The 24,595-nt window shown below is 53.5% G+C and overlaps 7 protein-coding genes across 7 annotated transcripts; 3 read left to right on the top strand and 4 right to left on the bottom strand.

The window, feature by feature from the left end:
- Positions 1 to 783: 783 nt before the first annotated feature.
- NCS54_00116800 (MRNA 3'-end-processing protein RNA14) lies at positions 784 to 3,878 on the bottom strand (the record flags this gene model as incomplete). The annotated part of the gene is made up of 4 exons (XM_053146802.1): positions 784 to 1,688; positions 1,738 to 2,746; positions 2,796 to 3,227; positions 3,279 to 3,878. 4 exons carry the CDS (start codon positions 3,876 to 3,878, stop codon positions 784 to 786), a joined length of 2,946 nt encoding a protein of 981 aa, XP_053002777.1.
- A 1,085-nt stretch (positions 3,879 to 4,963) lies between these two features.
- Positions 4,964 to 5,943, top strand: NCS54_00116700 (Histone chaperone; the record flags this gene model as incomplete). The annotated part of the gene is made up of 4 exons (XM_053146801.1): positions 4,964 to 5,072; positions 5,124 to 5,163; positions 5,218 to 5,526; positions 5,577 to 5,943. 4 exons carry the CDS (start codon positions 4,964 to 4,966, stop codon positions 5,941 to 5,943), a joined length of 825 nt encoding a protein of 274 aa, XP_053002776.1.
- A 938-nt stretch (positions 5,944 to 6,881) lies between these two features.
- On the bottom strand, positions 6,882 to 7,615 carry NCS54_00116600 (Hypothetical protein; the record flags this gene model as incomplete). Its single annotated transcript, XM_053146800.1, has 3 exons — positions 7,426 to 7,615; positions 7,274 to 7,361; positions 6,882 to 7,224 (listed from the first exon to the last, which is right to left on the bottom strand). Exons 1-3 carry the CDS (start codon positions 7,526 to 7,528, stop codon positions 6,882 to 6,884), a joined length of 534 nt encoding a protein of 177 aa, XP_053002775.1. The 5' UTR covers positions 7,529 to 7,615.
- Positions 7,616 to 8,412: 797 nt separating this feature from the next.
- NCS54_00116500 (Hypothetical protein) lies at positions 8,413 to 10,894 on the top strand (the record flags this gene model as incomplete). The annotated part of the gene is made up of 4 exons (XM_053146799.1): positions 8,413 to 9,215; positions 9,275 to 9,956; positions 10,012 to 10,467; positions 10,547 to 10,894. The coding sequence occupies 4 exons, from the start codon at positions 8,413 to 8,415 to the stop codon at positions 10,892 to 10,894; spliced, it is 2,289 nt and encodes a 762-aa protein (XP_053002774.1).
- Positions 10,895 to 12,121: 1,227 nt separating this feature from the next.
- NCS54_00116400 (Ras-GAP domain-containing protein) lies at positions 12,122 to 14,677 on the bottom strand (the record flags this gene model as incomplete). Its single annotated transcript, XM_053146798.1, has 5 exons — positions 12,122 to 12,282; positions 12,333 to 13,926; positions 13,976 to 14,224; positions 14,277 to 14,410; positions 14,476 to 14,677. 5 exons carry the CDS (start codon positions 14,675 to 14,677, stop codon positions 12,122 to 12,124), a joined length of 2,340 nt encoding a protein of 779 aa, XP_053002773.1.
- Positions 14,678 to 20,550: 5,873 nt separating this feature from the next.
- On the bottom strand, positions 20,551 to 21,039 carry NCS54_00116300 (Hypothetical protein; the record flags this gene model as incomplete). The annotated part of the gene is made up of 1 exon (XM_053146797.1): positions 20,551 to 21,039. Exon 1 carries the CDS (start codon positions 21,025 to 21,027, stop codon positions 20,551 to 20,553), a length of 477 nt encoding a protein of 158 aa, XP_053002772.1. The 5' UTR covers positions 21,028 to 21,039.
- Positions 21,040 to 21,900: 861 nt separating this feature from the next.
- NCS54_00116200 (Thioredoxin domain-containing protein) lies at positions 21,901 to 22,749 on the top strand (the record flags this gene model as incomplete). Its single annotated transcript, XM_053146796.1, has 4 exons — positions 21,901 to 22,322; positions 22,389 to 22,434; positions 22,491 to 22,656; positions 22,721 to 22,749. Exons 1-4 carry the CDS (start codon positions 22,009 to 22,011, stop codon positions 22,747 to 22,749), a joined length of 555 nt encoding a protein of 184 aa, XP_053002771.1. The 5' UTR covers positions 21,901 to 22,008.
- Between the last annotated feature and the right edge of the window lie 1,846 nt (positions 22,750 to 24,595).

The raw sequence follows: 24,595 nt of genomic DNA, 5'->3' as shown, positions 1-24,595 counted from the left end.
GATGTTCAATTATGGTGCGTATGGTTTTAATTTGGTCCCAGCTTAATCTATTGTCCCAAATTTTGCGAGTTACAGTAGGGGGGGCATCACGCTGTCACTTGATGTTGGGCCCGCCACACGTGGTTTGAGGGGCTGGCAAGTCAAACGCATGCAATTGTTGTAAACCAGGTGTCTTGAAAACCAGGTGTTACTGCAATACGTCCGGCAATAGAAAACAAATCTATGTGGTTACAGGGGAAAGCCGCGGTCATGTGCGTGGTAGGCGTGTTGTGTGGCCAATTAATCTCGTGCTGTGGCTATCCGTCATTGTATCAAGCTCCAACCGAGACAGCGGCAACGTCGTTTGCAACACGGATAAATAGCACGCAATAATGATCTGGTCATCAAACAGGAAGACGGCACAGATACAGCACTTGGGCAATCAGAGGAAACCAGACACGACACTCACACGCAACAAACCGCTCGATACCTAATCCAACGAGTTATATTGATACCATCCTATGTGATTGGTAAAGCTATGAATGAAACGCATCCCAGCCCAACCCGTCATCTTCTCGCCGTCTTTGCACACATCTTCACCTTGGCAAGCAATATCCTCCGTGACAGCCACCGCTTGGGCATGTCGTCGATCCCCCTTCCGAACGCCGAACCCATGCGAGGCAAAAGACAAACCGACCCGATCCTCCAACGTCATCCAAGTCCCATTTTGCAACCCCAGGCAAATACTCAACAGTAATATTAGTGGCATCATGTTTGCGCATCGCGATCCGGCCTCTATCGACCTTAATATCGGTACCCGTACTGTCCTGGCGGCGGCGCGCCGTATCCACTGGGCGCCTGCTGCCAAGCCGACGACGCACCACCCGACTCGGGTGGAGGATAGGGATTGGCCTGGTAGCCGCCACCGCTCTCTGGCCGCAAGGGAGAGTTCCGGTACCCGCCAGCTGCCGACGACACTCTTCCGTAAGGGCTCAGCGGCCGGTTGCCGTACTCGCCGGAAGACTGCCGCGCGTGAGACGGGTTGTTGTAGCGCTGTTGGCCACCTCCCGTCGCCTTCAACGTGGCAGCATCGGGCAGGCTGGTGTCCCGGAGAATGTTGACCAACGCTGAGGGGTTGAGGCGCTGCACGTCAAAGCTCTGGGCCGGTGGGAGAATGTTGAGAAGGAAAGTGATGTCTCTGTGGAGTGCCGATGCCTGGTTCCGACGTTGTTGGTCGAGCCGACGGCCAGCCGCACCCTTAAGGGGTGACACTCCCCGAGCAAGTCGCTTGGGGGGGTTCAACTCCTCGTCATCGATACCCAGAGGTCGCTTCGGTGATGCAGTGGCCCGTACGTATTGTGGTCGGGGGCTCTGCTCCTGTCTGGCCGGAAGTGGGCTGTCTCGGAGCGAGATAGGCTGTTCAACCACGGGCACGGCCTGCTTGGGCCGCATCTGCACTGCCTTTGAGATGATGAGAGGGGTCGAGATTGGATCAAACTTGTCAGAAGAAAAGCGAGAAACAAAGTAGTTGAGCTTGGGGTCCTCTGGGAAGAGCTCTGCCATCCGGTCCTCCAGCTTGGAGATCTGTGATAGCTCTCCGTACTGTGATTCATACTTATGGAAGTAGGCGTACAGGGGTTTGGCCTTGGCCAAGGTCTCGGGCTTGGAAATAAGCCTGTTGACACAAGTCTCGAATACGACTCGGGCATCTGTCATACGGTCAGTCTTGGTCTTGGTCGCTGGATATGTACCACCTACTGGTTGTGTCGTCCTTGGAATGGAGATACTTCAAGTACTCTATCATGAACATCTCATCGTTGGGGAACAAGCGAGCACCGCGCTCAAAGATCTTGGCGCCGACGGGGTCCTTGTAGACCACAGATTCGAGCAGTGCGACTGCAACATACACATCGCTCGTAAGTCGTCCCTTTTGGCGCGCGTCCGTAAAGACCTTGCGCAGACCGCCCTCTGACTGGTTGCCTTTTCCTTGAATACGGCGCATAGCTCGAGCAAGGGCAATCCAGACGTACGAGATGGTACGCGACAATAGCAGCGTCTCGCTCGAGTAGGATTTTTGAATGGCGAGGATCCTTTCCTCCATCGGGGACCTCTTAGGCTTGTCATCGTCATCATCGTCGGCATCGTTCTGCTCGATCGATGCCTGAACGGGATCTTGCGCCGCTGCCTGTTTCAAGGCCGTCACCTCCATTTTCTCTCGCTCCTTGACCTTGTCTCCCATCTCATACAAGGTCTCGAGCACATCGTCGTAGGGCTTGCGGACTGCCTTGGCATATTCCGACTTGTCACCCTCTTTGGCTGGGTAGTTGGCTTCGATGTGGTCAGCATGCTTCAGAGCAAGCAAAACACTCTCTGGGTTCGCCCGAATGCCCTCCAGAAGCAGTTCGGTGCCCATCTCCTTGTCGTTCTCGCGCACATTGTTCTGGAAGCACCACTCCGCGGCGTCCACCCAAATCTCCGGCCAGAATCGCGTTGCCATCAATGCTTGCTTGTAGCAATAGAGAACCCTCTGGTTGAAGACCTTGGGCTCGTCAACCTTGAGCACCAGCGGATCCTCCTTTTCCCAAGCAATCCACTTCTTCCACATCTCGATTTGATCCCGGAACTCTTGGTCGCCGTCGAAACCAGGAGCAGGAGGAAGCCTTGGAAGGTTTGTGCGCTTGAGGTGTCGTGTAATGTTGTCGAGCGCGATGTTAGCACTCTTGGCTGACATGTATCCCGGTGATCGTTCTTGGATGAACTTGCGACCCTATCGGCCAAGGTTAGTACATTCATCAAGCAGATGAAATGAGACTTACAGTCATCTTGTTTAGTCCCATCTCAAACTGGTCATACTCCTTCCACAGGTTGTTAACAGTGAGCATGGGCACTGAAATAGCGCGCTGATAGACCTTGCGCAGCTGGTCCATCTTTTGCTGATCCTGCCATCCTGTGCCACCAATCTGGCCTGGGCCGTTCTTGACAAACTGGACGTAATCCTGCCAGATGTTGCCCGAATCCCGATCCACACCGATGTTGTCGATAACAAACTCGTAGGATTGTGTGATGGTCCTTCGAGCTTGCCCAGACGCATCGTTGTTTAGGTCGTTGCGCCGACGGATGTAGTTGAGGTAGACGGTCCACAGCTTGACGTTGGGGACAGTCATGAGGCATCTTCCAAAGAGCTGCTCAGCGTCGACAAAGTTATCGAGTCCAAGCTCCATCTCGATCCATTCGACCCAGATATCAGCCTTCGAAAGGGTCAGCTACTACACCGTATAGAGTCTGGGTTGTCAACTTACAGCTTGCGGGAAGATTTCTAGAAATCGGTTGTAAGTAGTTCGAGCCTGGTCCAGTCTGCTGGAGCGTCTGTGGTCGGCAATCAGATTAAGCCACGCATCCATATCTCCACGGGGATCCTGCTTGACACGAGCTTCGAGCAGGGCAACTGGATCGAGACCACCAAAGGCTGGAGTCACATTGGATGAGGCAGCAGGAGAAGGAACGGCGGCAGGGGCTGGGATATTGGTTTGGTGAGACGCAGTAGAAGGCTCCGGCTGGTTTTGAGGTGGAACAGATTCCACCTTGGGAGCATCAGAAGCTGGTTCCTCATCCTCGTCATCGTCAGATGCCTCCACTATGAAACCACCGGACATCTTTGGCTTGGAAGGCTGACGTTGAGCCGTGGCGGAAGCAGCTTTTTCAGGGACCTGGACGGGAGTGCCAATCGTGACCGACTCTGGATCATATTCTCCTCCATCTTCTGTACCATTATCCGCCGCATCACCAGAGACAAGGGAGTCTTGAGCAAAGTTATCAACTTGTTCCTCGCTATGCTGAACTTGATCACCCTGGGGAGCCCCAACATCCTCTCCGCCCCATGAAGCACCTTCGGCAGCCATATTGTAAGGTTCAAGAATAGCACCGGAGGGAAAGATCGGGGTCGCGACTCGAGCGCCGGCTACGAGCGCGTCGTCGATGGGCAGGGCGCTGCTCCAAGGCCACAGGGGCTAAGCGTGAAGGGCACTTGCTCGCGATCTGGCAGTCGGTGACGAAAAAGCAGAAACTGGATGTACGTCTTTCGGGAGAGAAATCGCGTTTGCGTCGATCGTAGAAGCGCGACGGAACCGATTGAAGGGAGTAAGGCCCCTGATGCGGTAGTTGAAGATGTGGTGAGACTTGTCGCGACCACGGGCAAGCTCAGAGACGAGCCAACTGGCCCCGATTGAGAAAAAGCTAGACTCGGCGATAAGGAGAGAAAAACCTAAAAGCGGCAGAATAAGCGCCACATATAGTAAGCAAAGACGGTCGAAAGTCGTGTCGTGGCTCAAGCTAGAGCGCAGATGTTTGAGGAGAGCCTGCAATGTCCGAAAGCTTCAACAAAGAACGAAGAGCCTTGAGCAAGTTGAGACGGCAGAAACCGAAAGCGGCCTAGTGGACTCTAGGCGGTGATAGAGCCGCAGGCAGGCAGCTCTGCATGTGGGACCTGAGGACCAAGAGCGCAAGCAGTCGCAATAGAAGACATCACATGACATCTCAGCTGACTCGTAATTTCCCTTGATGCTTCCAGTCTGGTTAGGTTCGCGTCTACCTTGTGGTCCATGCAACCCCTCTACGCGGGGTGCGACCCGAAAACGCGTCCGTCCATGCCCATGCCCATTGTTCTTGCCTTGCCGCCCTGGCTTTTTCCTCGACCACCCATCGCCCATCGCAACCACTTTCGATCCGCTCTTGTTTTCTTTGCTCTTTCAAACCAAACCACTAGCTCGCCGCTCTATATCGTGCAGCACTATCCACGCTATCTCCCCCCTTTTTCTCCATCTATTTTTTGCTGCGCTTCTTGTCATACGCTTTATCAAGAGTAGACTCTCTCATACACCATCACCGTCCTCTACAGCCTTCCGTTGCCTCTCGCATTGCGCATTCTTCGACTTCGCTTTGCCACCCATCGCAAACACCCATCAGTCTCTCCTCCTCCCTAGCCAACATGTCTGTCGTGTCGCTCCTGGGCGTCAAGGTGAACAACAACCCTGCCAAGTTCACCGACAAGTACGAGTTTGAGATCACTTTCGAGTGCCTCGAGCAGCTCGAGAAGGGTTCGTTTGACCTCTACCTTGTGCAAAATCCGCGTCGCTAATTCAGAACAGATCTCGAGTGGAAGCTCACCTACGTTGGATCTGCCACCTCGTAAGCTAGAGCTTCTTTGTTCTCATCACACCGCTTCTTTCTAACGCCCCGCAGCGATCAATGGGACCAAGAACTCGACTCCCTCCTCGTCGGCCCCATCCCCGTCGGCGTTAACAAGTTCATCTTCGAGGCCGACGCCCCCAACACCTCACGCATCCCCGAGACCGACATCCTTGGCGTTACTGTCATCCTCCTGACCTGCGCCTACGATGGACGAGAATTTGTTCGAGTTGGCTACTACGTCAACAATGAATACGACTCGGAGGAGCTCAACGCGGAACCTCCAGCCAAGCCCATCATCGAGCGGGTGAGGCGAAACGTTTTGGCAGAGAAGCCCCGAGTGACTCGCTTTGCCATCAAGTGGTTAGTCGAATAAGTTGTCCATCAAAAATGCCCGAAGCTAACATGACCAGGGATTCCGAGGCTTCTGCTCCTGCCGAGTTCCCCCCCGAGCAACCTGAGGCCGATCTTGTCGCTGACGGCGACGAATACGGTGCAGAGGAGGCCGCAGAGGAAGCTGCCGAGGCGGAGGCTGCGGCCAAGGCCAAGAACGGAGAGGACTCCGAGATGGCTGGTGTGGAGAATGAGACAGAGACCGCCCAGGAAGAGGACGAGATGTCTGAAGACGGCAGTGTCGACATCGAGGGCGAGAGCGAGGATGAGCTCGAAGAGGAGGAGGCCGAGGGTGAAGGTGAGGGACAGGGTGACGACGCCATGGAGGTTGACGGCGCCGAGAAGCCCGCAGCGCCGGCGGCCAAGCCCGTCACTGTGGCGTCCTAGGGACAGCCTGCAATGGTTGGTTCGCTGTTGGCTGCGTCGGCATTTGTCGAGACATGCACCTGATCTGGACTTTGACGGTGATGGATATTAACATATCGGGTTGGAGGATGTTGATTGTCTAATAGAGTTACGAGGACACGAAGGGAATGATATCAGGGGAACAATGGTTTGGAGGCTTGGAGCTAGGCGGAAAACACGTTAGGTCTGTCGGATGAGGGACTCTAGACAGCAGAGTTTCGATACGACGTGCATAGAATCCTGTTAAACTTACAGAGAGACCGAGACATGCAGCTGTCAGTTGTGCTGATGCCATCATGTCAAGGTCACACGGACGATTTCAATGCAGGGTGGGAGGTGTCAAAGCAGAGCCAGCCGAAGTCGGCACGTGGAGGGATGCATCCGAGGTGAGGCTCAAGGTGCTAGGACGGGCGTATCACTAGGCCGGTACGTAAGAGGATTTGCTCAAGCACAAGCGCCCACGAGTAGAAGTTGGCCCAGACCAGTCTATCTGCCTCTGAAACGACAATCTCTTGACGCTCAATCACGGGCGAAGTAATCAAACCCCCGCGATATGGCGCCCCCTTCACTTTGAACCTCCCCCACGGTTCGCCCGGCTCCTTGAGAGGTGTTGGCGGACCATGATGACGTACCTGGGTCGCAAAGCTATTGAGGCAGACAGCTTCGCTTCGGTGGAATTATCAAGCAACCTTCAATGCCGATCGAAAGCCCATCCGTCACGTGCGTAACCATGGCTGCACATCATCTTCCCACAGAGGCCAAGAAATAATCAAGACACACCACACCAGCACGCAGGCCTTAGTTTACCCTTTTCTAAGGGGTGCTCCTGAGGTATAATAAGGAGAGTAAAATAATACATGAAAATTACCCAAAGTATTAATTCTATTAGAGTATTATTTTTAAATGGGGTTTGATAGCCTTTAAGGCCTACTCCGTACTCTCCTGACTGTGTCAGCCAGGTGCTGAAGTACACCGGCGGGCAGCACTATATCATCCTCTCCTTGCCGTGGCGCTCTGAGGAAGAGGAGCTCGAAATCCAGTCGTAATGGTCCTCCGGACACATTGTCAACCGTTTCCGTGTTGAGCCCTCGGCTGATGGTGATGACCTGAGAACGGCTGGGCTCGAGGCTTGCTGTATCGCCCTGCGCAGCTTGCCACCTTTCAATGATGATGTCCTCAGAACTCGGGTCGAACTTGACGAGGAGAACAATATTGACTTGATGATCCGAGGCGCTGAACCACCACTTCATGTCGCTTCTCAGGCTCTCCAGGGACTAAGAATGGCCTGCTTCGATGACGAGCGTCGGCCAACAAGGACCTAGGCGACTTATTTGACCACCGCTCGAGTCTCCCTCGCTCTCGCTCATTGTCGATGTCGGTATAGTCTTGCTGGGAGACATCTGCGATGAGGAGCTGGTTAGTTACCTTGGTAGGTATCTACAAATCAGACAGATAGCAACATACTTTGCACCACAAGGGCATCTCGGGTACCGCCAGCATAGATCTCTTCAAACAACTTTGATACAGTGGTGAACTGGATCGTGATGGCGGATTCGTCAGACGCCATGGTGCAAAGGTTGGTCTTGACAGAAAGCTGGCAGTAAAGGACATCATTTGCTATGCTCTCCCAAGGGTAATCATCAAAATATTCAAAGTTTATTACATGATTTTGGAAAAAATTATTTCTTTGTTAGTAATTTTGTTATTACCATTAACGAAATTTAGGTATAAGAAAGGTAGAATGCTAAGAGGAGTTAGAGAGACTCTCTGTCGTCCTCATCTCTTGTTTTCCCTTGACCTGTGTGCTACTGTAGTTTCAATGGTTTTAAGCAACTTTCTAGGCCTATCAAATGCCGATACAACCAACAACCAACAAGAGCTCATCTGTGCAACCATCACGACCGCGGAAGAAGCGTCATACCGTCTTGAGCCGTCATGAGCCGAGCCGAAGCGACGAGATCGACCAACGCCCTTCGGGTACAGCCTCAACCTTCTTCTCCCCCTTCAAAGTCCTACGAATCCTCTTCTGCACTCCGACTTGCCCGCCTGAGTCAAGCTCAAACCTCCTACAGCCCTGTTACAGACAAGCGTCCGTCCGTCCTGCTGTGCTGCCCCCCCACGTGCGACAAGGTGTCGACGTGCTCGGTTGCCTTGTCGCGCTAGAAGCAGCTTAATCGTGCATCCTCTCGCCCTACTGCGCAGAAGGATTTTGTTTGCCCTTCTGCTTTAGCCATGGAGGTTGACCGAGCTGGGCTCAGCCGCAGATCCGTCGGGGTCCTCCGAAGCATCGTGCTGCCCAACCTGAGGTGAAGGGGGGTTGAGGAAGAGTAGAAATAGGCCTCTACTCTCCCGCCCATATCGACATGCTCCAATATCTTCATAGCCCTGTTCAGTTCAATTTGAATATGGGCATTCATCCATAATCTTTAGCCAAGTGACGTTTATGTGTCAATGACCACAGCAACACCAGCACAGCCAACTCCACAAGCTCTAGACGACTTCGTCAGGGCAGCCGACCTCTTCCATGATCAATATGTCCGCACTCTGCGCGGCCTCCAAGATAGCCTCGCCCCTCGACGGCGTGAGACTGTCGAGGGCGCCTTCACGCCACCCCTGAGAGCGGACAGCGGTCCCATCTTTGCAACTGACTCTGCCCGTCTATCTCCCCTGCATCGTCGCCCTCGAGCCTCTACTTTTGAGAGCACGAGAGAGCGGCCGTCCTTCACTGCTGAGTCTCGCCCCTTTACGAGCTCTCCAAGTGGTAGCCATCGCGCCGTCTACACGCAGGATGACGATGTCAACTTCATCCCGCTGCTGGACTCGACTGGCACCGCAACCACACGTGAGGTCGAGGACTATGCACTCAATGTAGTCCGGAGTCCCCTCAAACAGATGCACTTGTCTGACGATGCGCTCCTGCGCTATCTCCGTGACACAGACTTCACGCCAGAAATGGCCTCTCTCCTCGACGAGGCCATCAAGCGCCGAGCCGACATCAACCTGTCTGCGCCCTTTCGTGACTTTGCCGCTTATGAGCGCGAGTGTTACAATCAGTGTACCTTTGAAGTCTACGAGGTCTGTAGGAACCTCGAGATGAAGAAGTTGAGCGCAGACAGTGATTCTGAGGACCCGTCCGACGTCAAGGACAATTGTACTGAGCAGGATGAGAGTCCGACTGATGGTGTCGATGTCCCAACTGTGTGGGATACTATTCGAGATGTCAATATGAATAGTGAGTCTGTTGGCCGTATCACGTACGTACCCATCCCATGTGTATTTGAGGATGAAGCAGAGAAACTGACACGAATGGCAGTATCGTCCAGGAGCCAACGCCTCTCACTCTGGCTGCTCTTCACGTTGCCATGTCCTCTCACTTTGACATGTCTGAGCTGCTGAAATATCTCCTTACTGATCAGCCAAACCCTGGCCGCACTCATGCGTTCATGAACCGCGCTTATGAACGACCCCCTTCCCCAGCTATATCCAGCTCGCCCTTTATCTCCCCCTCTTCACCAATGTCTTTACCTGTGGAACTACCGCCGCCCCCTCGGACCACGGCCAATCTCCGTCAGCGCTCTTTCTTCTTCGCCTTCAAGTACTACACCGTCGTCAGCCCAAAGCTAGAACCTGCTCCTTGGCAGCGCTTCGACAAGCGTCCTTCTGACAAACGCAGTGGCGACCACATCGACATTGCCGAGTGCGGTGCCGTTCTGGCTCTCTCTCTCGGGGGTGAGTCCACCAGGGCGCCCCCTTGGCGATCACGCCGGGAGCGTACGAGAGAGGGTGTCTTATTTGAGACCTTTGGGCCGTGGCATCTTCTCGCTATCCAGAGCTTCCCAGACAACTCCCACACAGTTCGGGGCGAGGAGTACCAGCGCAAGAAGTATATCAACGGACCATCCGCGTTCCTAGACCTCCTCATTTCAGAATATCGAGACGCCAGAACGCGCAACCAGTTCCTTCACGAGAGAGTTACCAAGCTCATCACTCCTCCTGTAACTTCCCTTCCCCTATCTACTCAGTTGATCCTCGACTAACAGGGAGTGACAGACCGAGTTCATGTTTGACCCCAAGCTGCGTGACAAGCTTCTCTTTGAGGACAAGCACTTCACTTACATTCGACGCTACTTCTGGGCGTACAACACCCTGGCCGTGGTTAACAACAGCATCAGGGCCATGATGGACGCCTACTACGAGACCTTCACTGACAGTTTCTGGGCTGGCACCCACGCGACTCTGTGGCCACATCCGTCACCAGAGACTGCTGATGCTGCCGCCTATCGTGAGCACATGGCCAACTTGCGCCGTGAGCTTGACAAGGTTGTCCAGGAACTTGGTGAGGTGCTCAAGCAGAACGCCCGCACCCGCAAGGAGATTGAAAACCTTAGGGATCAACTCTTCAGCGGAAGCTCCATCAAGGAGAGTCGGAGGGCCATCGAGCAGGGAGACAATATCCGCATCCTTACCATGATTAGCATGATCTTTCTGCCCCTGACCTTTGTCACGGTAAGTCCCTATCCGAAACACTTGCATTAAATTCTACCGTCTCGTCAGTGTTGCAAAGACCTTCACTAACATCTTCTAGTCCGTCTTTGGCATGACAGTCTTCACCATCCCCGCAACAGACTGGCGCTTCGCCCTCACCATGATCTTAGTCTGCGTCCCATTCATGTTACTCATAACCCTCCTCCAGACCCGCTCATTCGGCCTCCTCCTTCGCAAGCTCGCCGTCGTCGGTGCTGTACCCGCCCGTCTCCTGCGCCGCAAGACCCGTGACACGGACATCCCGGACAGCCGCTCCGTCGCCCGGTTGAGACGCAGCAGCGGCACGTGGCCGTGGCTGCGGACCGGCGGTGGGAGGTTGACGTGGCCCTGGGGCGGGGAACCCCCTAGGGATGAGGTGAACGACATGGAGAGGGGAGAGCGTGTTTGATATGATATGTGTTTGCTATGATGTCTTTTGTGCAACGTTATACTTTCTTTGGTTCGATAACAGATTGTGACAACACTTTTCATTATCTAAGGTTTGGTTTTGTACATGGTACTGTAACGGATTATGACGGCCACGGTTATGATTTATGAGATGAGAAAGAATGCTTAGAACTAGAGAGATACCTCCTGTCGCTATCACACATGTATAGTTACCAAGAATGTACTTGTATCTACATCCTTGCCCAGCTCGTTCACTCCCCTTTCAGACTTAACCCTCGCCAATCTGCCAGCAATTAATCTCCAGGCGGCTCTGCCGTCTTACATCCGGGGCGTGATTCATTCTTGAGGCCTACCTCGACCTCCAGCGAATCACGTTCCAGAAGAGGCCGTAAGCAGGGCTCATCTCTGACCCGGCCTGCCAACTCATCTAACCCGGCATGGCAGGTAGTCGGTACACGTTCTCATTGGCACGGTCGCTACCTGGGGACGTGGACGTGGCAAGCAGGTGAAACAAACGTTGGTACCATTCACAAGCCTCCATCACGACGAGTTTGGCAGTCCATGTCTCACTTGGCCCGGTCACTTCACTTCACAACAGTCATTGTAGAACTTGGCATAACTAGCATCATATTGACATATACACATACATAGATTAACAAAGCTAGCACAGCTGGGACATGTACAGTATCGCAGACATTGAAATCCTTCCTTCATTACGAGCATGACTCCAGACTAGGCGCCAACTATCCCTCCGTCTGAGCCATCACTCCTCGTGTCCCAACGGAACAGTTCGTCCCGTGAACAAACTACCAGCATGCATACATAGGTAATCAAGGCGCCGCATACAAACTCCCACTGCGGACCAGCCGAAGCAGAATACCGCCGTCCAAGAAACAAGCAAGGAAGCAAGCAAGCGTTCGGTATATAAAAGAAGCAAACCCCCAGCGTACCCATCAATCACTCACAAAGAACACATGAAACAGACGCTCATGTCGAGAAGAAAAACTGACAAATGAAAACAGCACAAAAGAAACAATGGGTAACAATCCTCCCAGCCAGTCAGCTTACTGACCAAAGGTAGTAGTAGTAGGTAAAGAGAACAGAATATTCCGTGGTATCAGTGTCCATAACGCCAAGCCCCTCCGTTTGATGTGGTCGTAGTACATGGATCAATATGCGTCGAGATGGATGTTCGGCTGAGAGTCGTGTGTGTGTTGTCATACATCGTCTACCAGCCCTTCTTTCGAGCGAAGCGCTTGTTGAGCAGAGCCAGCACCTTTGGCACGTTGAACTGGACGTATTCAAGGTCCAGATCGTCCTGGTTGTCCTTTTGCATCTCAAGCAGGTCATCCAGCTTGAGGTCCAGTTCGAGCAAACCCCTGTTGCGGCCTGTACTTGGATTAGCATGTTACTCGGCTCAGAATTACCAGGAAACTTACCCTTGTAATGCAAGGAAATAACAAAGGTTCCCGGCAAGGGACTTGTAAAGTTGAAGTAAATGTTAGCCCGTCTGTTGTCGGGAACATTGCTCTTCTGAATGACACCCTCCTTCTCGAGTTGCTGATGGGTGAACTTGTAAGGACCAAGGACCTGCTGCTTCTGCTGCTTTCTCTTTGTGCCCTCACTCTGCGATCGCACATTATGCAGGTAGCTCTTGTAGGTCTCGAGCTGTCCGTTGAGGTAGACGTTGTGGTCTCGGATCGTCTTGTACACCTCCTGCAGCTTCGCCGTCTCGGTAAGCACACCCTCCTTGAGAGAGCCCAGGTGTTGGAGCTCCTGTTCAACTTCATCTCGAAGGAGTCCAAATTGGTCGCTCTTGTCGATGACGCGCAGTTCTTGAAGCTGAGACAACAGCTCCATGGCCCGAATACCCTTCCGAACCATCACAGCATCGTTGCGGCTTGTTGCGGCGGCGTCTGCGATGCGCTCGAGTCGGAGCGGACGACGGGCCACGCTGCTCGTGGAAGGAATCGATCGCATAACCTGCACAAAGATGGACTTGGCTTCCATAAAATACACTTCCTCCTGCGTGATATCCAGGGCTGCTGTCAGGTCGTCGATGGCCGTCTCCCATCTGCTGAACAGAGGGAGGTTGATGACCCTGTTCTCCTTGCGCGGCACTTGGGCTGGTGATGTTCCGAGCTCGGACATGATGATGGCGAGGTGCGAGCTTTCGTCTTTGCACAGTTCGGCGTGGTGCTTGTCGATCAATCCGTGCATGGCGTACACTTCGTTGAGAGTAATTTCGAGCTCGAGGTCTTTCTTAGACAGCGCGACGTAATTGTCCATCTCGAGGCTCTCGTAAAAGTCCTGGACCTCGCAAAGATCGAGCATGAACTTGTTGATCCTGTCCTTGTTCTGATGGATAAACGGCTGAAGCTTGGCCATGTACGGCTCCTTGGCGTAGGATGGCTTGTTTGCGAGGTTCTGGAGCATCTTGGCGATGTAGGTCAGGGTTCGTCGCGGTCGCTCGGCCGGGGTTCCATCGATGAGCATATACGATTTCGGCGTGACGATGGCTGGGTTGATGAAGCGCAGGAAGAAGAATCCACCGATCAAAGTGCAAATAACCTGGTCGTTAGCATCTGGGTATTTGCGCTTGGTCAAACTCCTGATCTGCTTGCAGATCCATCGAATGCCATATGGCGCCTCTTCAAGCCCCTCAATGATGGTGGTCAAGAAGCCATTAGCAATCTCGGTCAGCATCGTCAGACGGGGCTCGATGATAGCCTGGACCTGAGGGTTCTCAGCAGCTTGCTCGCCCGTAATTCCCTTGGGGAGATGAGGGGGCAGCTGGCCGGTATCCTCCTCGATCTGCTCAATCATGCGCTCATACACCTTGAGCGGGTTAATTTCCAGGTCCAGGTCCCTCAGCTCGATCAAGCCATTGATTCTATCAGCAAGCACGGACTTGAGGAAACTCTGACCGGGTCCTCTTCGAGTGTAGGTGGTCATCATTCGGGAAACGGGGGTGTTAGCGCGAAGGAGGGAGGAGTAGTCGGGCGTGTTATCGAATTGGTATGTCAAGACAGACTAGGAAAGAGGTGAGCTCTGAATGGTTCAAATCATCGACAAGATGTACCTGGAACATAGTGAGAAGAAGATGCTCTTCGCGGCTTTCATACTGGTTTCCGTAGATGGTAAACATGACAGTCTGCAGCAGCGAGTCGATCTCCGCCATCGAGACGAGCCTACACAGGTGGGCAATGTGCCTGGGCTCGGATTGCAGAAGAAACAAGAGGTTGCCGTATTTTTGCGTCTTGTCGTCGTTAGGAAAGACACCTTGCTGCATCTCGAGAGCATCCTCGAGGTGGCTCGCGACTTCATTTTGCTACAGATAGCGTTAGAATCAACTCTCTTCGTCGAGACCATTCTAGTCATACCTCTTCCAAAGCCATACGGTTCTGAATAAGTAGCGCAATCCGCGAATCAAGATATCGCACATCCTTCTCAAGAACGAAGTTCTTCTTGGACTGAGATGAGATCTTGGACTTGAGATCACGAAGTGCTTTTTGGGCTGTAGAGAAGGTGGTTAATCATTTAACCTTGATCTTGGGATTCTTCACGGCATGTAATGCTTACCTTTAGCGAGGTCATCCTCAATCTGAAGGTCTCCTTCGTTGGCCGAGATGGACATGTACAGGGCCGACATGGAGTAGCGCTTGGATTGGCGCGCAGAGCGCGAACCATCGTAGGAAGACATTGTGTTTTGGCGTGATATAGGTTGGAACGACGAGGAAGAGGCAGTAGAGGCTCGGGAAGGGGTCTGCAACATGACGGACATGGTGTTGTTGATGGCGAGCAACGGCTTGGGAAAGCGATCAGGCTCGCGGGCCTCTTGACCTCATACAGCGCCTGATGGCGGCAGCGATGTTGAGCTCAGGCGTCTCAACGGCCAAGGCAGTTGGAAAGGCGACGGTCGAGGTCGATGTCTCGGTTGCGGCGAGCCGAAATGAGAAACGCGGAGAACGGTAAAGGGCGTTGTCGAGCGATGCGAAGTCGATGGTGTCGTGTCTGAATGGACTTGGGTGCGATGAAGCGAAAAGCGTTGCAAATTCGAGAGAAGCAATAGTCGAGCGATTTTCGTGTATACAGTACTCGAGCAAAGTGGCAGGCGTCGATTTCAAGCTAATGACGATGGATCAGGCGCAACTAGGATGCGGTCGACACGAGACGAGGGCGAAGCAGGCAGACAGGGTCAGAGCAAAGGACCAAGCAGGGGCGATAGCAACAGGTGACGGCGACTCAATCGAGCGGCTCTGCGTGTCGCTCAGCGGACGTCGAAGACCCGAGTTCTCACAAGGAGCGCAGGAGGCGATCGAGGAGGATGGAAGCGCAAAAAGGACGACAAGCGACGGCGGGCAGATGGTGATAACGAAAGTGGAGGTGGCAGCGGTGGAGGTAGGTGGTGTTGGTGCTGGTGGTAGCAGTAGTGGTAGTGGTGGTGGTAGAAAAGGGTAAGGGGGGGCCGTGATGGAATTGTACAGGCGAGGCGGCGAGAGGTACCTGAGCAAGGCAGGTACTTGGCGTGCGGCGGCTCAGGTCACGGACTGCAAGGTACCTAGGCTGGGCTGAGGAGTATTATCGGGCAGATTTATGCACGGCTGAGACGCGGATTTCAGGAGGGAGAGACGGCGCGTGGGACGGTCGGTGGAGAGCGGGCGTCCAAAGCTGCAGGGTCATGCGGGTTTGTGTGTGTGGGGAGCAAGGAAGGATGGATGGAATCGAGAGAGAGCGAAACGAGAAGGGTGACCAAGGACGTACGACAGACGATGGTCTAAGGGATGATGGAGGGTGACAGAAGGAAACGATCGACGCTTGGAAGAAGCAGAAGAAGAAGCACGAGCATGAAGCAGAACAAGGCCAAGGGTGACAACAACAAGAGAGCAAAGAAAGCAGGAGTCAGGGGTAACACTAAGAGGGAGGGATGAATCGATACGGATGGGAATGGATGTGATGGATGCTCTCAGGTTGCAGGTTGGGGTGACGGACGGACACTGAGGAGAGCAAGAAAAAAAAAGGTACAGAATCGGTACCTGATGATGTCCCCGAGGTGGTGGTGGTGGGAATGCAAGAGCGTGGCCAAGCCAGATGTTTAGGCTGCACAGACGGGCGATCCAATAGACGGGAGGCTTCCATTCAGCTTCGAGGTAGCTCCAGGTACTTAGGTTTGGCAAAGCATTCGAGACCCTTTGAGCGTTGCAGCCAGCTCCAACTGTCCTGTAACCATCCGCTACGACAATCACTAGACGGCCAGAGACGGGCATGGACAACGCCTATTCTCGCTCCGCAGTCTCTTGGGTTACAACAACAGACATCAGCCAAGAGTCGCTCACGGCAACAGGGATGCCGGGGTTGAATAAGGGACAAGGACAAAGACGGCCAAGACTGTCCTAGGCGCCCCCGGCTGGGATCAGGGGCAGAGACGAAACCTACTGTACCTGCCCGTCCATGCCCTGGACCTGAGGAAGGTGGAGTCTGCCCAGAGGCACTGCAGCGTTGGAGCGGGCGGACGGGCTCTCGCAGCGGGAACCCACAGGGCAGAGAATCCCCTAGACGGCCCATCACCTAGCCCAACCTAACGTTTGAAGCAACATCCATAGCATCCATTGCATCGACTACTACCATCAGTCAATGCCATTGACATCTTTCGAAACAATTCCTCGCTTCCGGTTCCCGATCCGAGACCTTTTCTGTTTATAAAAGTCAAAAGAATGGTCTCTCGTTTATTCGCCCCGCGGCTGGAAATCGCCTCTTTCAATCTACCTCCCGGGTGGAACGGAGGCGTCAACGGCGAGGAGGGAGTTCTTCCTCTCTTTGGTCTCAATGTGTCCGGCTCGGGTAGTACAAAAAAGCCTCTGACAGAATGAAGAGTGGTTGAAGGATGAACAAGCGGAATTGATCATCCTCTGACCGCCAGAGCCTTGAGAGGTCGATCACGACGATGATCTCTGTTGAGGCTTCTGTTCCAAGTTTCTCAAGACCAAGGACAAGGGGGAGAAAACTTTGAACGGAGGTTCTCTTCCCGGACGCGGAACATGGTCATCTTCATGGCCCGTTCGTCTCTCTTTCACACGCATTCACGTCCGGGCCTCGAAAGCTGCGGCCTTCTTGATGCCCGAGCTGAGGGGACTGACAGAAACGAATGAGAAATAGTATGGCATGGCAACGGCTTTTCACTATTGTTCCAGGCACATAACAGAGGATGTCTGGGCCGACGCAGGGGAGGGGGCCATTGACAGCTACTGGAGGGTCGCCGCAGGACCTCACTGGTGGACGGGCTGCAGACCCAAAACAGCTCTTTTGTCTTTTGTGCCTGGGAGAAACGGACACTTGAGGGGCAACGGAGAGGGAGGGGGAAGAGAAAGAGGGGGGGGGAAGCCGAAATCCTTGTCCACCGAAGCCAGGGGCAGATTGGACCGTCGCCAGTTTTTTTTTCTCGCCCAGGCACAGGCTCCAGTATTAAAGTGCCTGCTTCCGTGCTTATGCACGTTACGGGTCGCTGTGGATGCCCGCGTGCGTGGGATGATGGAGGGGCTGGAGCCGGCCCAGACGCGTGAAAGGGTGCCTGTCCTGTCCGGAGGAGGGGGGATTTGGTGACGGATGGTTTGTTGCTGGTGGTGACGGCGAGATCTGACTGCGATTGAGGACGAGTATCGTCGTCGTCAACCGCCGCGCATGCGCAATTCTCTCTGCCTCGTCCTCTTGCAATTTCACCGCAGAGATTGCTCCCGTGATGGCCAATCTCTTGTGCTATAGGCCCGTCTGACCGCTGTGACCGAGTGAGGTCATAATGCGGGTAGCGAGCTCACGGTCTTGAAAATCAGATCAGCTCCATCCATCAAAAACTCCCCAGCATCCACTTCCATTATTACGGTACGGTACATTACTTCAGGCCATTATCGAGAAAATTTCTTCCAGGTCACAAAGTGATCTTCCTTCCGTGGGCCTGCCCTGTTCCACGAACAGTCCAAGCTCCCGTCTTCTGCGCCGCAATTTGACTAGGTAGAGAGACACCTTGTTTCCATGTCCGGGCTGTCAGTCAACCCATTCCAAGCGCCAATAGCACCTTATTAACCTTGGTACATTTACCTAGATGCAATCCCCTTGCTGCATGTCTCGCATCATCCATCATCACTCTCTGTGTCTTTCCCTCTAGGATCCCATGTCCCCCTGTTCCGTGCTGTGCCCTCTTGGCAGGTCATCGTCCCCCCCGGCCTGCCATGCGACCTCCCCTTGCCATGTATGGACCCGGGTTCCCAGGCTCCCTGTCGTGCGGGCGGCGATTCCAGTTGCGAAGAGGGCCTTGTCGATCGGCCGAGTGGGCAAAACGACACCATCAAGGAGCGATACAACCGAGCCCTGAAGATCAACTTGGGGTCGCTGTTGAAGATAAGCACCGATAATTTCAGATGCCCGTTTCAAGGCTCAAAGACCCTATGCCCAGCGAGCGGTCGTTGGTGACATTCACACGCAAAAGTCTCCGCCAGAAGAGCATATCCTATCATCCATCCATAACAAGATGCAACACAAACCCCCACATTCTCGTCTCAAGCCTCGTCGTGTTGCCCAGGTCCTGCCAAAGCCCAGTTCGTCCACCAGGGAGACGGGTCAAGCCACTTTCGCATCCATCCATACATCACGGGCTAGTGGCCATCACCACCTCGGCGCACGACCAGGCTTGTCAAAGGCCCATGTGCCACTCGGCCACTCTCCATCCAGAGATCAACGTCTTTCTTTAAATGATCATGATCGTTTTGCCTAAACCCGGCGTGGTTACGCTGCACTTTCGAGGTGGCTAGTCCGATCCAGGGCCTAGACGACGCCAGCTCTTGACTGGCCTCGAGATGGCTTGGATTGCTTGGATAACTGGGCGTCGGATTGTGCCAATCAACAAGTCATGGCTCAGAGACGGCTTCGTGCCACACAACCATTACAGACAATGGACGTCACCCGCCTGATATATCACGTCCACTCTCGTTTAATTAGGAGAGCCTGCAACCCCGACTCCGCCGCCAACGGGAGGATGAGGAGACTCGACAGCAACCTCTCGTCAAGTTGCAGTGCAGTACACGACAAGACAAGACGCCTCGCATGTATTCAGCTCGCTGGTTAGCCTGTCGGATCTAGAGCCCGATGGAAAAAGAAAGCAGATGTCAAAGCGGGTGTTGAACTAGTAGTCCTAGTCCCAACGCCCAGATGCATAACGAGATGGCGTCCATGAGAACCACCTTGTGCATCAAGGAGAAGCGAGCCTTGGTCCCTTATCCTTATCTCTGGACATACGCAACTAGGTAGTATTTCCTCGTCGGCATATTAGCCTCCGTCGTCGACGAGAATGTTCCGCGTGAGTCGTCATTTCCAACCCGCCTCAGCGCTTGTCACTTCTGGCTTCACCCGCATTCGAGCCCGGGATGCTAATCCCGCCTACGTATGCGAGTCAAGTCCACTTCCCACGTGCCGGCGGCTTTTTGCGCTTGCGCGCTCTCTCTCTCTCTCTTTCTTTGGTTGACGTCTAACAAAACCGTCCAACTGCCGTGCATGCGTTGCGTTGCGTTGCGTTGCGTTGCGCGTGCGTGACTCGATATTGTCTGACCTATGGGAGAATTGCGTCCGAGTCTGCGGCGCAACCTTGTCGGGATACATGTCAGTTCTTGACCGGCGACTGTGCAACACGCGATATCGCGACTCCGACTGCAGGGAGGCGCCTTGCACATCCAGTCGACTGAGCTAGTCGAGTCGACAGTATTCCTGATATTCTTCGCCCGGCCAGCATTAGGTTTCCCCATCACTTCCAGGTTCTGCCCCTGCCAACCCCAACATCTGGGGTTCCGGACGAGCCGTTTAAGCCAACATCTACAAGTACAGGTTTCTGAAACGAAGACCGTTGAACGGGGACGCACCCGGTCCATCACGGCCGGCTCATCCGACGCAGTGTGGTGCACCCGGTATATGTAGCCTGCCACCCTTGCCCTCGGTTGATTCCGGTGCCAGGTTCTAAACCTGCTTGAATGATCAACTCCTCCGTGTCAAGTCGGGGCTGAGCCTCAGAGGTTGACGCATCGATGCTACTCAGTCTCCCATGTTCACCGCCAACCCCTTGCGAGAGGCCAGGGGTTGCTCGGCCAATAGCTTGATTACCTTGTTTCTATAGGGGAGGGCGTACGTATGCTGATCTCAGCGTCGCTGAAACTAGCATGTGAAACTATAGCACATGGTGCGATATACGCTTTGCTTCTGTATTTAGATGCTTAGCATACCTGCTACTAATAGAACGTGTTTCGTCACCTCTATATCATTATGCTGTGTTCCATGCTTCTTGCCGAGATGATCAGGTCAGTTACACGGGGAGTTGTCATGCCAGGTGGAAAAGACTCTTGACGAGTATCATGTTCAGCGCATTTCTCTAGGTATTGCCTCCATCGCATGATGTGTACACATGTGCAAATCTCGTTCCCTCAAGTTCCCAGACAACCCTCAGTTCTGCCCAGTCCGCGGCGCAAGCAACGTAGATGTCCCGACGTGGACGGTCTCTCCAACACCCGCTTCCGCGCGGCCACGCTCGTGAAACACGCCCGATTCGTCAATGTACCAGTCCTTGGGCTTCCTTTCTATGAGCATGCCCCGGATTCTCAGCGCCTCAAGCACGCTTGTCACCTATTCAATCGAGTCTTGAGGCGGGAGGTCTGAGCCATCGGGGACGCTCCCAGGGGCGTAGATGGCGGATGGGTCAGGAGTTGGGATCGAATTGATAATGTCGGGAAGGTGCTGTTCGGCGTCCTTCTTCCAGATGAAACCGACGGGTGCATCGGTGGCCAGGTGAGTGTGGCGCCCCATGTTGGCGTATTGAGTGACGCTGAGCCTGAATTTGCTGGAGCCTGGCCAGCGATGGGTCTCGTAGAGGATACCGCCGAGTTTTTCATCCTCGGAGGTCTGGATGAAGATGGCGCTTCTGATTTCTTCATCCGGTCGAGGGCTAATTCCATCGTCACATGTGCCTCCTTCGTCTGCGGGAACACCAACAGTGAAGTCAACGATACGCACAACGTAGATATGCTCGAGCCAGGGCGGTTCCGTTGCGAAGAAACCCCGCAAGCGTCCCCAGGCCACATAGTCCACCTTATCAGCAGCCATAGTCGATACTGAACGAGTGCTTCGAGGAGAGGAGAGGAGTGGCTGCTTGGCGATTAGGATGAGGAGTTGGTGCCTCGGCAACGAGGGAGTGACATGAACTCGTTTCTTGTGCCGTAGTGGCAGTGTAGGTGCAGTGTATGTCGCGAAGTATTCCTGGCTTGGAGGAGGAAGTTGTGGGCGAAAGGCCGAGGAGATGGAAGGGAAGTGTTGCTCGTTGGGTGAGTTGTTTGTGTGAAGGCGGAGAATTGTCGAGGGCAGGAGCGCACGTCAGTACATTTTTATCTATTGAGGGTTATTGAGGGCTATTGAAGAGTGTGAATGAGCCGAATTAGGTGAATTTGGGCGTTTGTTTTCCCCAACAGGCAAACGGATAAAGCTCTAGATTGTTCTGCCTGGCGGGCATTGCTTCGGCAGGTGCCAACACCCGGCAGGAGCATCACAAGGCCCTGGATCCCATTCGATGAAAAACTGTCTATCAGAAGATCAGGAAGACTCACTCCATTCATCAACCAGCTTGGATTTCATTATGTACAGACTATAATCGTCTTATTACTTCGATAGCGGTTCTAACAATGGGTTCAAGAAGATGCTTCCCGAGTTCACTTGCAGTTCACTTCCCGATGCAGAGAACAAGTGTATGGTCACAACCAAGTCAAGCTGAAGCATGCTCCCAATGGTGAAAATAATTACAAGTTATAAATCAGCGTAATATTCTACACTACTTGCCTACTCTCGACAAAAACACACAAGAGCCAACAGTGAGACAAGAAACTTGAAGGGTGAAGTTGGAGTACGTATCTCTTAGCGTGGTGGATCGTGAACCCAAACCCGTGATGTCATTGGACTTGCCCTGGCTGTCTCAAGCTCCCCAAGCTCCTCAACGACAACCTCCCCGCAAACAACCCTCAGACACGATTGGCAACCCGACACCCGCCAGGAACATCGCGTATCCCCAGAGCAGCTTCAATTGACCCTCGCAAAATGGCCTTCCGAGCTTCTTTCCGCCGCGCCGCCCTCGCCAGGCCCGCCACCGTCGCACGCAGCTTCCACTCGACCCCTCGAGCTATGGTCCGCGTCGGCCAGGAGATCCCCGACCTCGACGTCCTGGTCGAAGACTCGCCCGGAAACAAGGTCAACCTCGCCGAGGAGTTCAAGTCGGGCAACGGCTACATCGTCGGCGTCCCCGCCGCCTTCTCCGGCACCTGCTCCAGCAAACATGTGCCCTCATACATGAACCACCCCAAGCTCAAGGAGGCCGGCCAAGTCTTTGTCGTGTCTGTCAACGACCCCTTCGTGTGAGTTTCCTGGCTCAAATTATCTTTCGGCCTCGTTGCGTGCCCAATGCTGACTTCATCCCGCAGTATGAAGGCCTGGAGCGAGCAGCTGGATCCCGCCAAGCAGACCGGAGTGAGTAAATGAATATTGCCACGGGCATGTGTTTTTTGAGTTAACTCATTCCACAGATCCGATTCCTCGGTGACCCTACTGGGGAGTTCACCAAGGCTCTGGATCTTGGCTTTGATGCGTACGCCATTTTCGGAGGTATGCGAGGTAAACGCTATGCTCTCAAGGTTGAGGACGGCAAGGTCAAGGAGGCGCATGTTGAGCCTGACAACACTGGAAGCAGTGGTAAGTCATTGTTATGTAATATCGGCTCCGCTCCGGCTCCGTGGCTAACATCGTTGCCATCCAGTGTCCATGGCCGAGCAGGTGCTGGGTTAAGTACGGGACATGGTCCCAGTGCGAACATCGAACTCCAGTGCCATCTGTGTGGAATATGTATAACTGCAGATAGAATCCGTGTAGTGGATTGGAAATTGATACAGGTTACTTCTTTGACCCCAGTTCCACTCCCATTCGCCAGTCTACCACATGAATCCGAGCTCAAGTCACTCACAAAACTCGTTGTCGAGATCGAATCTGGGTTTTCATTATGACGTTTGCAGTCTCTCCTTTACTCGTCTCTATTGTCTCTTTACCTTCCTCGGGGAGTGACTCGAGCTGTTGGGGACCGGTTAATGGCGGCACGAATGACATCTTCATTACAGAGCAAAGCTCATGGACCCGATGAGACCAGATTTCTCGGTCACTTGCCTTGATTGTGGCATTTCATACCGGGAATACCTTCCAATTTGGTCCATTTTGGGGTGCGTTGTATTGTTCAGCCAAGTCCACCAGTACCAGTGAAGGGCACTCTAAGTGTATGCCGTGGATGAAAGTGGCGGAAAGTATATGGCCCGGACGGGTCTATGGTAGGCACCTCGAGCTTATCATGCGTGTTGTGTTTGAATCTATTGGCCCACGTTGACTCTTGCTAGACAATAAAGCACCAGCTCTAGTCAAGCTTTGAGTACACAACACCCAAGTTGGGTTTGGGTTTGCTCAGTGACCGTCATTTGGCGACAACCGCCAGTGATAGTGTTATTCCCGGTTATTGTGTTTTGTCTAATTGGTGGCTGTACCGCACTTGCGGTGAGGGTATTTTGATGAGATGGTTGAATTCACAACAATCAACTCCTAAGCACTGATGTAAGTGAACACACCCCCTTTGAAGTTACATAGCATGCCAGTAGGCACTGGATCGAATTTGCGCAGAGGAGATATTTTAATTGTACGTCTTTGCATGCCAAAAGTGACAAAATTACTATAACTAGCTACTTTGAACAAGAGTATGAGGGAGGACCAGTGTTCGTGATGTCGTTGTCTACCCTGCATCTCGGTCGATATGAGAGTTTCAACCATATCCAGCCTCCTCGCCCAAACCGGAATGCACAACTCTGTCATTGGTTTATACAGTAGCCGATTCGACACTAACGGAAGCCATTGGTCGATTATTCGAGACGTTTTTCAGTGAAGCCAACCGAGTTTGGGATGAAAAACACTCAAGTCTTACGATAGCCGTGGAGTTACATCCACGCCAAGCCAGGAAATTACCTCCCAACAAGCAACTCACCAACCTCCTCTTCAGTTGCAATTTGACAAGTGGCGAGATATTACAGTGATTAATCATAATGGCATTACGAGCTGGTGACATGTCACAGGGGCTCAATTGAAGTCTCAAGGCAGAGTGATATTACGGTCACAGCATCAAAAAAAGCCCGTCATCAATATCACACGGAAATACCGCGTCGCGCCTCGGCTCTAACAGACAGAAGCAAGGAACCCCCGAGGCTCTAGAGCCGCCCTGGCCCGAGATGACGATCGCCGCGTGCGGCCCCGCGAAAGCTCGGATGAGCTCTCTTGGTCGATTTCGAGCCAAAAGCTGTGGCGACAAATGAGAGGCCGTCGCAAGGGGAGCGGGCTCGTCACGAACAGGGGAGAGCTAATTGCGGTTTTGGGACGCGTCTGGGACGTGATATCCTGCCTGAGTGGACGGGTTAAGCGCGCAGCAAGGAAAGGCATTGGGCAGTTTCTTCCCTCGTCAAGGCGAATCGGAGCGGCATGGTGACGGCCGCGTGCGACCCGGGCCTAGTCCCGGGGGCGCCGAGTATGACGGGAGAAGGGCTCTAGAATTCGAGCTGTGACTTGTGTGATAGTAGGTGATATCTCTAGGGGTACGAGTCGTGTT

Source organism: Fusarium falciforme, chromosome 1 (genome assembly GCF_026873545.1).
Source record: "Fusarium falciforme chromosome 1, complete sequence".
Taxonomy (NCBI): Eukaryota; Fungi; Ascomycota; class Sordariomycetes; order Hypocreales; family Nectriaceae; genus Fusarium; species Fusarium falciforme.
The sequence above is the reverse complement of the archived record's forward strand: the minus strand, read 5'-3'. Positions and strand labels throughout refer to the sequence as shown.